Source organism: Micrasema longulum, unplaced genomic scaffold, assembly GCF_059751315.1.
Source record: "Micrasema longulum isolate JH-2025_06_02 unplaced genomic scaffold, ASM5975131v1 h1tg001720l, whole genome shotgun sequence".
NCBI classification, from domain to species: domain Eukaryota; kingdom Metazoa; phylum Arthropoda; class Insecta; order Trichoptera; family Brachycentridae; genus Micrasema; species Micrasema longulum.
Window position 1 is genome coordinate 190,794 of NW_028278898.1, and position 14,687 is coordinate 205,480.

At 30.4% G+C, this 14,687-nt stretch overlaps 1 protein-coding gene across 1 annotated transcript in view; it reads left to right on the top strand.

Moving 5' to 3' along the window:
- dpr18 (defective proboscis extension response 18) overlaps positions 1–14,687 on the top strand; it is a 115,653-nt gene that overhangs the window by 73,824 nt on the left and 27,142 nt on the right. Inside the window, exon 2 of the mRNA XM_088237423.1 lies at positions 4,117–4,374. Within this exon, the coding sequence (XP_088093549.1) occupies positions 4,117–4,374 (258 nt within the window). The remainder of the gene's footprint in view (positions 1–4,116; positions 4,375–14,687) is intronic.

Genomic DNA, 14,687 nt, shown 5'->3' on the forward strand with positions numbered 1-14,687 from the left:
AAAGCTATTGTAATTCCCATTTTAAAAAAAGGGGACGGAGTAGATATTGCCAACTATCGACCAATATCATTACTAAACACGATTTCTCAATTTATAGAAAAAATAGTAAAAAAAAGAATTTCAAAATACATAGACTTCAATAACATTCCATCGGCAAATCGGTACGGATTTCAAAAAGGAATAGGTACAAATACGGCAATCTCGGATAAAACCGATCTTTTTTCTAAATATGTAGACTCCGGCAAGAAATGTCTATCAATTTTTTCAGATTTATTTAATGCTTTCGACACGATATCACATAAAATCATGTTGAAACGTCTGTCAAATAAAGGTTTACAATGTAATTTACTAAATTAGTTCAAAAGCTATTTACGTGGTAGAAAACAACAAGTAAAAATAGATAATTTTACTAGCGAAGAAAAAACCATTGATATTAGTGTACAGCAAGGTTTTGGGACCGATTTTGTTTAATTTGTATATTAATGATTTATGTGTGTCACATAAAAAAATGTGATATAATTGCATTTGCAAATGACACTGCTCTAATTTTTACTAGTGACAAATGGGATGAAACTTATTCTGCGGCTCAAAACGGTGTCAATATAATAACGATGTGGATGGATAACTATTTCTCAATTTTAAATATTAACAAAACAAAAAAATAAAACATTTTAAAAAAAGACAACTAAAAAGACAACAAAAGCCTAAAAAAAACTTTCATTTAAAAATATGCTCTGAAATACTTAAATCAGTACACTTTATAAATATTTGGAAATAATTATTGATAAATATTTTAAATTGACAGAACACATAAAATATATAACACAAAAAATTAAAAAACTTTCTCATATCTTTAAGTCGGTACGTAATATCTTATCCCTAATTAAACTCAAGCATCTATATTTTACTTAATGTAACTCAATTATAACTTATGGCATAATAGGATGGGGACGCACTAACTAATCAATATTAAAACCTCTCAAAACTGCTTAAAAATCAGTCATTTTAAAAAAGCCCTTCAGGTACCTCAGCGTCAAGTTTTTTGAGGAAATTGAGAACTTGGATATAAAACACTTGTATATTTTAAGAATAATACTGTTTGTGAATGCAAATTATTCTACCAAATCCCAAAAGGAACACTCTCACACTACCAGATGTCAAACTAGAGGATAGGTCATGGGGTCTACCACAAACTCTGAATTCGGGCAAAGAAATTTCAGGTTTCTGGGCCCAAAAATATTAAATATGTAACCCAAACATTGCAAAACCATGACCTGAATTCAAGTTTATAAATATGTAAAAAATTGGTTACGTTTTCATATAATAAATGGTATAAATTAATATAGTAAAACTGTATAACAAATAAACTATAATATAGTAATAAGATTGTTTCTTTTGCATAAAAATGTCTGCCTTAAAACAGGTTATACCTAGTAAGGCAGACTAGACATGATCCAGAGAAATTTATTACCTAGGTGTGTATGTAGTAGATAGAGTAATTGTTATTTTTGTTAATAAATTGTGATCATTATTATTATTATAAATATTAAAACCCCCTGATTTGCCAGGAACACAAATACCTAATGGTGGGGTCTACGTTTACGGGGCACGGAAAAAATGCGTTCGTATTGTGTTGCTGCTGGGTTGACTTTCGATTGAAATTAGAGCGTCGATAATGACAAATATGTTTAAATGTTTATAGAATCTGCGGAATGTGACAATAATTGTATCAGAGGATAAAAGTAACTATGGTAAATTAATTGTAATCCGTGCGTGTTTTTTTATCTAAAGACAACGTTTTAATGATTATGTCTATTTTAACCGGTTTGACATTTTTTACTTCTGTATTGTAGCTTCCAAAATAACAAATGATAATCTTATACTTTTTTATCACTTTTGCCCCAAATGTTAAAAACGGGTTGAATTTTTAAAAATACATACGCTTTTATGGGTACCTTTACTATGGCAAAATGATATTTATTTATTTATTTACTAACGGACCAAGTCCATTCGAAGAATGGCAAACACAAATCTTTAGAACACATACAGGCACAATAAAAATAAAATACAAATAAAGAAAATTAAAGACAAAAAAAAATAATTTTAACTACTACCTCAAGACAAGATCTGGTCTATCTATCTATTAACTGGGCGTTAGATTTGATACCATTTGAGACACTAACATGATAAAGGTTTCAGCTCTTTTACTTCACAAAAATCAACAGATAGAAGAGTTAATGACATGTGGAAATTCAAACATGGACAGGATGGTGAATGCTACACAGTGTGTGAAGTGGCCACATAAACCACCCAATGACAGGTCATAAATCCCGTAAATACTTAAACTTCCATATTCCCATTTCAAAAATGTTTTCCCTCTCTGGTGCAACAAATTAAGATGTAAATAACTCCTTAGGGGGTAAATTCAGCCAGTCTGCAAACATTTGGACAAATTAAAAACATTTTTGCAGCACAAACAGCGCTAACTGTCGAGTGTGCGACGTGAGAGCGGGGAGTTTTTATCCATCCAGCACCTCTTACCGCGCACGTCATGAACGTGGAGCCCATCTATACTTACAGGTCCATTAAGTAAAAATTGAGATTAGATAATCTGGTGTGGTTCAAAAGAGGCTTGGCAACCACATCAATTGTCAGGCCATCAGCCTACTAGATGTAAGTGAAGAGAGGCAGTGACAAACGCTATTTTCTTCAATTTGTATCGAGACGGTATACGAAATTTTTCAAATATATCTATCTACTTTGTTATTACGGCGATGGCTCTCCTGATAATAAAATTATATCCAAACGTGTTGAAGATATAGGTATTGATAAAAAAATTAAAAGGTAAAATTTATTTTTCATGCTGGCAATATTTTATCTGAAGAATTGTCATGGCGTCTTAGGCCACATGTGCATTATGAGGAAGGTGAATATCACATGCCTTGTATCCGTTTAAATCATTCTGCTAGACAGATTTGGAGATAACCATCGTATTATAGCATTTTCTGCTCAGAAACATGAATAAATAACAAGGGCAAAAAAAAATATCAATGTCAATATTCCTCCCTTAAACACATTTGGGCAAAAGTGCAAAGATTATTTTTCTGCCTAATTATTTAATATGCTTTATCGTATCGCACCTTTAGGACAAAAACCACTCAACTCAACAAATCAACTTATGAATAAACTGCAAAAGAAGAATGTAAATTGTGACACTTTCATATTCTTTTGTCGATTGTTTCGTATTTTTCAAAGTAAGCACCTAATTTTGAGTTAAAAATTATACTCAAAGCATTCAGACATGAATCTATGAAAAAAAAAAAACGTAATAAAAATAAATTATTATAAAATATTAATTCAATGAGTCATTATTCGATTGAAAAAAAAACCAACAAACAAATGCACTTCGATAAATTAGATAATGACATAATTTTTATTAGGTCAGATCAGGACCCCAAACACATATTTTTATTTATTCACGAAATTATATCAACTTAAATAAGTCACAAAAATTATCAGTGAGTCAGAACGAAACAATCACAAAGCTCAATTGGTTGTTTTAATATAAAAAAAAATAAGTTGCCATTTGTATCGGAATAAAATCGACTCAATCGTCACTATTTATTTATCTGCGTTGCGTCTTTTACACAGCAATATAAACACAATACTTAGAGCGTCACATCCGTACTGGACACGGTACCTAAATTCTCTGAGTAACAAAAAGACCGATGTTACGGTTTTGTCCTATTCCCACCTGAATGTTGCATTTTTTTAATGCAGAAAGATAGAAAATGTTTATTGAAGTCGTTTTATGATCTGAACTCATTTTAAGTTTTTTTTTGCGTTAAGTCATTTTCGTTCTAAAGGTGCGATATGGTTTAGGTAACTGAAAACAAAAAATATTTTAAAGAGGAATTAATATATGGCTGCAGAAAATAAGAATAGAAATAGTTGAAAAACATATATTTATGATATGTTATGTAAAAAATAAATTAACTCTGTATAGTTCTCACGAAAAGAGGTTTTCTTGGTGAAGTGGACTCTTAAATTACTCTCGTATACAGTAAAAGAAAAAATTCTAGAATGTTGTAATAATTAAAAATGGATATTTTACAGGGTCTTCAACAACGGACACCATCGTCCCGTCTCCTTCTCCAGGGGATGATGGAACATCCAGCAGTACCGTCAGTACCACCACGGTTGGACGTTCTACTGCGAAAAGTACCTTGGACCCTAGAGAGGTGGCTAGGCAAGCTGCCATGGAATTGTCGAGGGAGATCTTCAGAAACATCACTAAACAGCTGCGAGACTCCATCGCTGCTAAGGACTTCTCCGTGTTTACGACGACTGCCGTTAACCAGGACGAACAAGACGGTATGGAAATATACTTACTAAAATTTAATTTTATCATCACCATCATCATCGTTTCATGTCCCCTTCCTAGTTGAAGCATATGATGTCCACAAAGAGCCACTAGGCATTTCTGTCACCTGCCAGTTTTTGTACATCCTCTCAAGTCAGGTTCTGACAGGATGAACTGCTGTGAATGTCCTGGACGTACAGAATCTGATTCCTTGTAAAGCAAGCAAGCATAGTTTAGGTTCTTTAGAGGCATACGCAGTATATGGCCCAGCTAACCATATTGCATCCGCGTGATGACAGTGGTGTGTCTTGTCACTGGAGTTTTTTGTGTTCATTCTCTTATTTCTTCATTTCTCACGTCAAGTCAAACCACCGCACACCCATGATTTCTCTGAGACTCCTATTCTCAAAACTAAATATTTTGCTGTTTTGGGCCCTTAGTGAGGTGCCATATTTTTGTATTTACTTTATTTATTTAACAGGAACAAACAGTCGACAATGATTTAATAACATGAAAAAGATAGCCTTTTTATATTAACGCTTTGTCCCTAGCAGCGTATTTCTACCGACAGTATGTTTTGATTAAGTACCTTCTTGCTTTTAGCAAAGTCTTAAAATTTACAAATGACAGAAGTCATACAACTTATTAAATTTTATCATTTTTAGACAGTTGGAAATGAATAATGTGAGACGAGGTAACGACGAGATAATTCTTTTAATTTTTCGACGACATAGCCAACGAGATTTTACTTGTAGTTTTACACTGCAATGCCAATTATAGTGTTATTTATTCATATTACAGAAACATACAGTCGAAAATGATCGAATAACATAATAAAATACGGTTTAAAGACAGACCAGCGAAGTTTTTAAATAAAAATCATAAATATTAAATTGTGATACAACAAAAGGGTGTGTTTATGTGTATTTGTATAAGAGTAAGTGTATAGGTGTGTTTGTGTGTATATGGGAGTAAGTGTTCAGGTGTATGTAAGTTTGAACATCATTAAATAGCAAGTGGAATCACATTGCAGCCAGAAAGAATTAGTCTTTAAATAAATTAAAGGGCGTGGTAAATTTATCAATAGATGAAAAAAAAGCATTATAGTTAGAGCCACCACAGACACCAGACATTTTTTTGCATTTGAACCTTAAATTTTGTGTAAACCCAGTAATTACCTTACACGAATAATTTTTATTTATTATTATTATTTTTTTCTTTTAAACATTTTTTTTGATTCGCGCCAAACTGCAAAAGCAGTTTTTTTGTAGGGATTTCTCTCTTTAAATATTTTGGTAACACAATATAATTATGTTTACATAAAAAAATCTTAAATATATCAATAAAATAAAAGTTTAAAAAAATTAAATACAAGTAAATCAAGTCTTTTTTGATAACGAAATACATAAAAAATAACACTTTTTTTGACACTGTTTTAAATTGTTTGGTTTCCTCATTTTTTTTTTTTGTTTTTTTACACACTCAACTTAGAATTTAAGAATTTTGAAACCAATTTTACTTTGTTTTTATTTATATCATTATTCTTTATTTAATAAAAGAGGCAATTAAAATACACAGATTCCCAAATTACATAAACAAAGACGACGGGCTTAAATTAAACTCAACGGGGTTTCCAGCACTACATACTACAAAAAATGATAAAAATATGCCTTCTGCCGACTGCGACACGGTACAAATTACTAGTAATTAAACACGAACTTTTTTCTACAAAACACCCAGTTTATCCTGAAAATGGCTTCTGCAATGGTAGCCAAAACGTCAGAACAAATCCAACACACACGGTATCACCCAAAAAATAAACATATCAGTTAACGTTTGTTCTAAAAAAAACATAAATCTTTTGTAAACAAGCAATTTGCCGCAACAGAGAGAAAAAACATATTTGAGAAGGGAATATGGAAGTCAAGTCATTTACAACACTTATGACATGTCATTGGTTAGTTAAGACCACTTTAAAGACTGTGTAATATTCACCATTCTGCCCATGTTTAAACATCCACATTTTCTTCAACTCCTCCATCTGTTGACTTTTGTGAAATAAAATAGCTGAAACCTTTTTCATGAGAGTGAGATTCATCCGGCTAAACGAATTCGCCTACTAAGCAAGGCCTGAAAACAATTTTTATACTTCTCCTTATACCAGTTATTTTAACCATGTTTTTAGCATGTCCAAATGTTTGCAGACATTCTAGATTTCCTCTCTAGGAAATTTACCGTTCATTTAAGCTAAAAAAATAGTGCAAATCTGACAAACGGATCCGGGTTTGTTTCAATACCTGGAATATGTCCATACACCAACTATTTATTTTCTCAATCTGAACTGGGGAGATAGGAAAAAATTACCTTAAGGCAATATGACCGCCTTTATATGTATTAAAAGTGTTTAATAAATAAAAACATGATTATATTTTAATACTTCTGAGACCAGTTGGTAAATTAACAATATTTAGAGTTTTTAAAATTGTTTAGAGACATCGGAATTTATTAAGAATCAAATAAATAAAAACTTTAATATTTCAGTGTTTATTATGTAAAGGTCTTTGGTTTGTACTATCATTGCATTTATTTAGTAAATAAAACTTGTATAAAAAAATGACACATATGTATTTACCTGGTGCAGCAGATGACATTATTTATTCCTGAGAAATATAGTGCAATAAAATAATATCACTTAAAGGAATGTGTTTAAATATATTTTTACTGAAGTATAGTGATATTTTTTATTTTAGCGAATAAATATTATTAATGTTCTGATTATTACTATTTATTTGGGATTTTTACAGCTATTTACAAAAAAAATAAGTAGAAATATATTAACAATACTAGAGACGGTAAAAAAATCCACTGTTGATCTAATAAAACATAGGTAATTTAAAAGAAAAGCGTTTATAAAATTGGATGTGTGCGACGTTTGTATTCATGCATGTGTTTGTGAATTTGTGTGAATGAATGTGTGAGGGTGTGTATGTGTCGGTGAGTGAAAAAAAAAATGTATCTTAAAAACAGTGATTTTTAATGCAATATCTTATAGTCCCTGGACAAGACGAGATAAACGAGGTGTTTTTAGAAGATGTATAATAGTGATTTGGTATTTTATATTTTCGGTCGACCCTTGCTAAAAAAGAAATGTTTTATTTTGTGTTGTATTTATTTGAAAAAAAACGGTATATTAACGGTCTACGAACTTTGCGGCTTTCTAGATTTTTCGATATTTTTTCATTTGAAAAAGGGGTTTGATCATACTTATTTTGTTTGAGTATTTTCATGATAATTATTTTATCCTCTGTAGCGAAAACTTATTTTGATTGCTGTTTTTTTGCCAACAGTGAACGTATCTAATGTATATGTTTGTCAGCACCAGAAAATACAAAATCCATAAAGCCTAACATATAAAGTTGTTGTTTCGGCAGAAACAATGTTTAGGCAAATAAGTTTGTTTTTCAATAAAACTATTTTGTTTTGTTCTTTCATTCGAAAAACAAATCTATCGATTCTTGAGTTTAACTTGTTTTCTTTTATCCAAAACAGCAACTACAGTGACTATATCAAAAACGTGTGTTTAACCTACGTAAACAAAAAACAAAAAAGGTTTACTTAAGAGTACATTATTTTTATATATGTGCTGTACATATGTGAAATATATTTTTTTATGTAGTTTTTGTTCCTATCAACACTTAAAGACTTGAATTAAATTCCGTGGACATAAAACATAAATCATATTCTCTACTTACTAAGGGTGTAATTTGATTTATTTGGTAGATTTAATTTTTATAGTTCATAAGATATTAAACATTCAAATTTAATGCAAAATAGGTCAAAAACTAATAATGAATCGGAAAAGTTAATGCAACAGAACAGGGGAGGATATCTCAGATCCTCTCATTGTTCTGAGCGGGGTGCCCCAGAGATTAGTTGTTGGCCCGATTGCATTTGGAATCTACTTGACTGATTTGAGAGAAATAATTCGTACGCCCATATCGTTCTTTGTTTACGGTACAAAATTGTTTGCCAACCCAATAATAAGCCACCAGCAAATACAAGATGACCTTGATCAGATTTTTAATGGACGAAATAATGGCTCTTAACGCTTAACTCTGAGATTTGCGCCGTCCTATACATGGGCCCTAGAAATCCGAAAATAATATATACCGTGGATAGAAGTCAAGTGCAAGCAGTGACGTCACAAATAGATCTCGGAGTTGTGATTACTTGTGATTTAAAATGGGAATCACATATTTTCGAAATTGTCAAACGCACCAATTCCCTTTTATACTTAATAAGGAAAATATTCGCTCACATCACCCAAGATTTGTTCCACAAAATTTATAAAACATATGTTCGTCCACTCTTGCAGTATGCCAACCAAATCTGGTGTCCCTATTTTAAAAAAGACATAGAGTTGTTGGAGAAGTCCAGAAAAAAGCAACTATAATGGTAGTTTCTCTAGGAAATAAATTATATGAGGACCGCATAAGGGAGCTCGGGTTAAGTTTACTGGAAGAGCGGAGGCAGTGTGTCACCACACTTGATTGAAACGTTCAAAATCTTAACTGAGCAATATAATGTACCCAAGTTAAAATCAATGTTTACTATGAATAAAAACCGCCATCTCAGATGTCATTCATTGAAACTTAACACTATCTCCTTCTCATCCAACCCCAGGAAGAACTTTCTGATGAACATAGTTGTGAAGAAATTAAATGGTCTTCCCGAGAAAGTGATTGGTGCTAGTTCAGTTAGTGTGTTCAAAAACCGCCTAGATGCACACATCAATTTATAATGTTTAATAACCATGTACACTTGATATTAGAGGTGTGTAGTTCGCGAACGACCATGTCATACTGACAAGGTCAGAACATTGAACTAGAGACATGTTTCTTTCATCTCGGTCAGTTAGTTCGCGAACGAAAAGAGCGCTGAACTAAATGGCTCTTTGTATCATTTGGCTCTTTGTGACATTCGGCTCTTTGTGTCATTTGGATCTTTCATATCTTCGTGTCTTATGGATCTCTAGCTCATTTTGTTCATTCATTGAACGAGATTGTGTCCTTATCTCTGTGGTAAGTATGTAGATTAGATACCTACATAACATATACACTCTGCATCTATAGTAGGTATCTAAATGCCTAAACTGGCTGCTTTGTTCTTCTCCCGCGCGTCGCACTTGAAATTTAATTGAAACTAATTATGAAAAGCTTGCGATAAAAATGCCATTTTGTGAATCATTATTTACGTTGAGATGAAAACATTAGGTATTCGTATTTCATTAATGCCCTCTTATGTGAACAAGAGGTTAGTTTGTTCACTCGAGTTTATTAGATTATATATTTTTTCTGTTCAGTATAAATAATTACAGAAACAATTTAATTAATTAATTAGTTTTTTTAATTCATTATAAAAACATTCATATTCACTTACCTAATAATGGCTTTTTAGGCTGTGCCCGTGTTAAACCATAATAATAAACATTAAAAAAATATAAATTAACTTAAAATAAATAGTGATTAAAATATTTCAATTTCAGAAATAACATTAAAAAATAATTCAAAATGAAACAATGTAAAAAAAAACAACCTAAATGTGGAATTACTTATTGGGTCAGTTATCCATTTTGTGCTAGAGGCCAATTAGTGTTTTTAAAAAAAATATATTTTTCTATATATTTGTTTTAGTTTATTTTATAATATATATTTTATAACTGCACACTTTATAAATATAAAAACCTAATTTTTTAAAATGTAAGCCCTCTAAGGGATTTTAAAAATTAATTGTATAAGTAAATTTTTAAAAAATAAACCTAGCACAAAATGTAACTTTCTATAATATATAATATAACGGTTTTTTTGTAAATAAAATAATTTTTCTGTTTTCTACAGGTTTGTGATATTGTAATATCTAAAAAACAATATTATCAAATCTATAAAGAAAATCATGCTGACAAACCAGCCAAAGGTTTAGAATTATTTGTTTTATTCACCGCTCGTACGCATTTGTCTCAAGCAAACGAAAGAACGAAACGAACTTGAGACACGAAAGACACGAAAGATATGGAGACACAAATGATACGATGATGCGAAAGATGCGGAGATATGATGACCTTAATGAGCCTAATGAGCAAAATACACATTCGTTCAATTGAACTACTTAAAGATACGGTCACTTTGGTGATGCGGATCAAGTGACACGTATCCTCTCGGTGACAGGGTCTTACCCACGTCTACTTGATATACACGCATCAGCTGCTAGTGTATTATTATTATTTATAATTATTTATAATAATAATGATAAAACGTGCAAAACAAAATCTTACGATGTATATTTACTCGAATAAAATAATTTAATAAAATACACAAAGCAACTTTGTTTTTAACCATTATTTTTTTTCCACCGACTGGCTTCAAAACAAACTAATTACATCAACCTTGACTAGTTACGTAAACTTTGCCAAAGAAGCTTGTTTTCTTTGAAACTGGTCGGTGGAAAAAAATAAAAAAGTAGTGGTTTTAAACAAAGTTGTTTTTTTTATTTTATACTAATGAATAACCACAAAATTAGTGCTTCAAATATAAAATTGATATAATTTAAGCGAGTTATTTTGAAAACTTGGCTTTTTAAAAGTACTATATTTCTTTCCAAAACAAACAAACCGGCTAGAAGTCAGCTGTCAAACTAAAAAACGAACTTTTGGGTATAATGCTGACTACTTACACAAGCAAAAAAAAAATATACGTTCTAAGAGAAAACAGTAGTAGGAAAAATAAACTCGACGCTTTTTAATTTTGGTGGAAGAATGGGAATAAATAATCTTAGATATCGTGTATATTTGAATGAATATCCAGAATTAAAGGGTTTACTACAAGAGCTAACTTTGAGGTCAGACTAAATATTTAAATTAATTTTAATTGTAAAGTTATTAACACAAACAACAATCGAGTATGTAGGTATGTATTGTACATTACATATTAATAATAAAAACAAAAAATAAACCTTGTTTTAAATTTATCTTTTTAACTGAATGAGGCTTTATTGTTCAACCGATGGAAACAATGACAGTGCTTAAACAACTATTTTAATCTTAAAGCCTTGATCAAAATAAAAATGACGTATTTATTCTTTATTAAATAAAAAACACATTTCATTACAACAATATTATCGCATTATAAAAAGAAAAACATGAAGTATTAAAACGCGTTTGTTGAGATAAAAAATTAATTTATAATAATCGGGTGCTCAGACATTAGTTTTCATATTAAGATTCAAGTAAAAGAGTACAGACATAATATTGTTCACATATAAAATAATAAAGATTTATTTATTTTGTTTTTAATGCTTTGAAAAAAAAATATTAAGAAGAAAAATAAACGGACAAAATAATTAACAAAGAAGAAAATAGGGATATAAAAAGTTATGTTAAATACATTAGAAATTTTTGGAAAAAAACCTTAAAATAGTGAGTGTTCATAAATACAACCAAAACAAGAAAAAAAACCAAAATAAATTTAAAATTTTCATTTATATTTACAAAACAAACATTAAAAGTACCAATTAAAGTTATGATCTAAAATATTTCAATGATTCATTTTGTTAAATTTGTTCATAGAGTTTTAAAATCACAAATTGCCGAAGGATAAATAGTTTATATTTGTTAAAAATAGAACCGGAACCCTAAACAGGTATTTTCGATATGATGGCTACTGTCAGGTAAAAACCGTAGAAGAGGTTATAGTTTTAATAAAATTTAAATCAGTGGAATTTAAATACATTTTTAAATGTTTTTTGAAATTTTTGATTTTTTTTTTTATTATACACATTCAAACAAAACTTAACTTCATACAATTGTTTTTACTTTAAACTAAAATTATTTTAATTAAAACTCTTTTATTCTCATAATTACATAAAAACATAATTTACCACCCTTGCTTGCACTTGCATATGACATTTTTCTCGTCTTCCAGCAGTCTGACAATGTCGGTCACTGGTAAATTTTTAAAATAAAAGTGAAATAAAACCATTAACTTATTTTTATTATAAAAATTAATATGCAGTTCCACCAAAAATGTCAATGGAAAAATTTATCTTTATTTCACAGTTGTAAATATTTCATTAATATATTGAACTATATTATAACATAATACTATGCGATATAGTTTGGTTAAATAGTACCATACTATAATTGTATGGTACTATTATTAGGTGGTACCTCAGAGTAAAAAGGCGCCACAGCTGTAGAGCCGCCCATACGGGAAAAAAATCATTCTACGATTATTAATCACAAAGTTAGATACAGTTTAAATTCAATTCGAATATTGCAAGGGCAAACTGAAACCCTCCGTTACACGTTTGTTGTTAAACCAAAAATTTCCAACGCTATCGTTTTATACAATAAAGTGAAGTGCAGTCTATACAGCTGTGACGCTTTATCATCTCTTCAGTTTGTTTTAATCCAACAAGCAAAAACGCAAATCTGCATAAATAGAGGTAAAAGTTTTTACAAAATATGACAACAGATAAAGACAAAATTGTTTTTTTTGTTAAAAAAGGTCCTTTGAACAAAAACTAACTGAAGCGACGTTATTACACTGAGGGTGGTTAATACTCGTATTTATTAAATGTATATAATCAAGTTCAAGGCGTGATAAGTAATATAAACATTTTTAGTACTTTATTGATGTGTTAACGTTTTAATCTACGACGGATCTCTCATTCTCTGGAACAAGCTCTTAAAATAACAAAGGCAAGATTTTATTTATTACATTTACAAATTATTACATCCCTTTGCTCAATTTTTGGAAGAATTTCTTACAGCTTTCTTTAACCCTTTCTGGGTGGATAAAATTAATGGCAACCTTTTAGCCGCGTACAACATCACCCCTTGTTTCACATTATTTGAAATATCCATAATTTTGTAAAAATTAAGGAGAGGCTGAAAAAAATTTAATGATGCAAAGAAAATCATCAGACGAAAACCCTTTTTAAGACATCAAATTCCATAAATTAAGGCAAGAAAGTATTCATAATGCAAATGTTGTCATGTTTTTAAGTTAAAATAAACTATTTAGGCATTTAAAGTATTCTACTTTTTCAACAGCTAATTGTCGATTCCAAATAATAATCTGATAGATTAATACAAAATGTTAAGGGCTTTAAATGTTTTTTTTGCATTTCTAGTGGATTTAAAAATCAAAAAAATACATTTTTTCTGCATTTCTAGTGGATTTTTCCGCAAAAACACAAGTGCCGTATCGTCTGCAAATATTAAATGGCAGGTCATACACCTTGTAAATGCCTGAACTTCCATGATTGCTTTACCTAAATTTGTCTGCATCTCTATGTTGGAACATGTTTACATAATATAACTAAGTTAAATAAATTTCAAGGATGTTTTAAGTATGTTTTAATGTTTCCAGACAGGCTGAATTTCCTCCGTAGGGAATTATTCAAATCTAAATTTGTTGCTACAAAGAAAAAAAAATCGAGATAAAAATATGGAAGTCTAGGCATAAACAGGGTTCATGATCTATCATTGGCTAGTTTAAGTGGCGAGTACATCAATAAACGGTCTATATAAAAGTGGCACGGGACAGAAAGGCATACGCTGTAGTGATCGTCGACGTCGAGGGGACCCGACAAGGCAACGGAAAAAGGAGATTTTTAAAAAAACTAACTTATTTAGATACTCACATTTTATAAATACGGATTTTTTGTAAAAAAAAATTGTACAAAAGCTCATAGAATTAAAATTTTGAATACAAAAATTTGTCCATTTTCTCAATTGGATTACTTAATAAGCGATGGTTTTATGATTACTATTTATTTTTGAAAATTATTCTGTTACAAGATATAATTAACTAAATAATTTGTTTGAGTACCTAATAGAAAATACCAACGACAATGTGTTTACTCGTAATTGGAGCGTAGAGATAAATGATCTGTCTATCGCTTGCGTGTGTCGATTCACGATCAAGTATACAGAATTTAATCGCGTAAAGTAACCATTCGGTCGGTACTTAGCAAACGCTACGTTCTCAACTTTTATGGGACACATTTCTTAAAAAAGACACGTCTCTCAAAGTGCCAATTCAACCTCCGGAGTAGATTAAATATTTATAACGCTAACGAAATTGAAAGTATTTTTTAGCGCTCGGCCGCATTCCCACAATCTTTTTTTCTACCAAACTTAGAACAACAACGAAAACAGATAAATATCGTAATAAATTTGTAGCGTATGAGTGAAATTTCGGAAAGAGCGAAATGAATCAGCATTTGTCTGAATAAAATTGTCCTACGAATAAACAGATTTGGC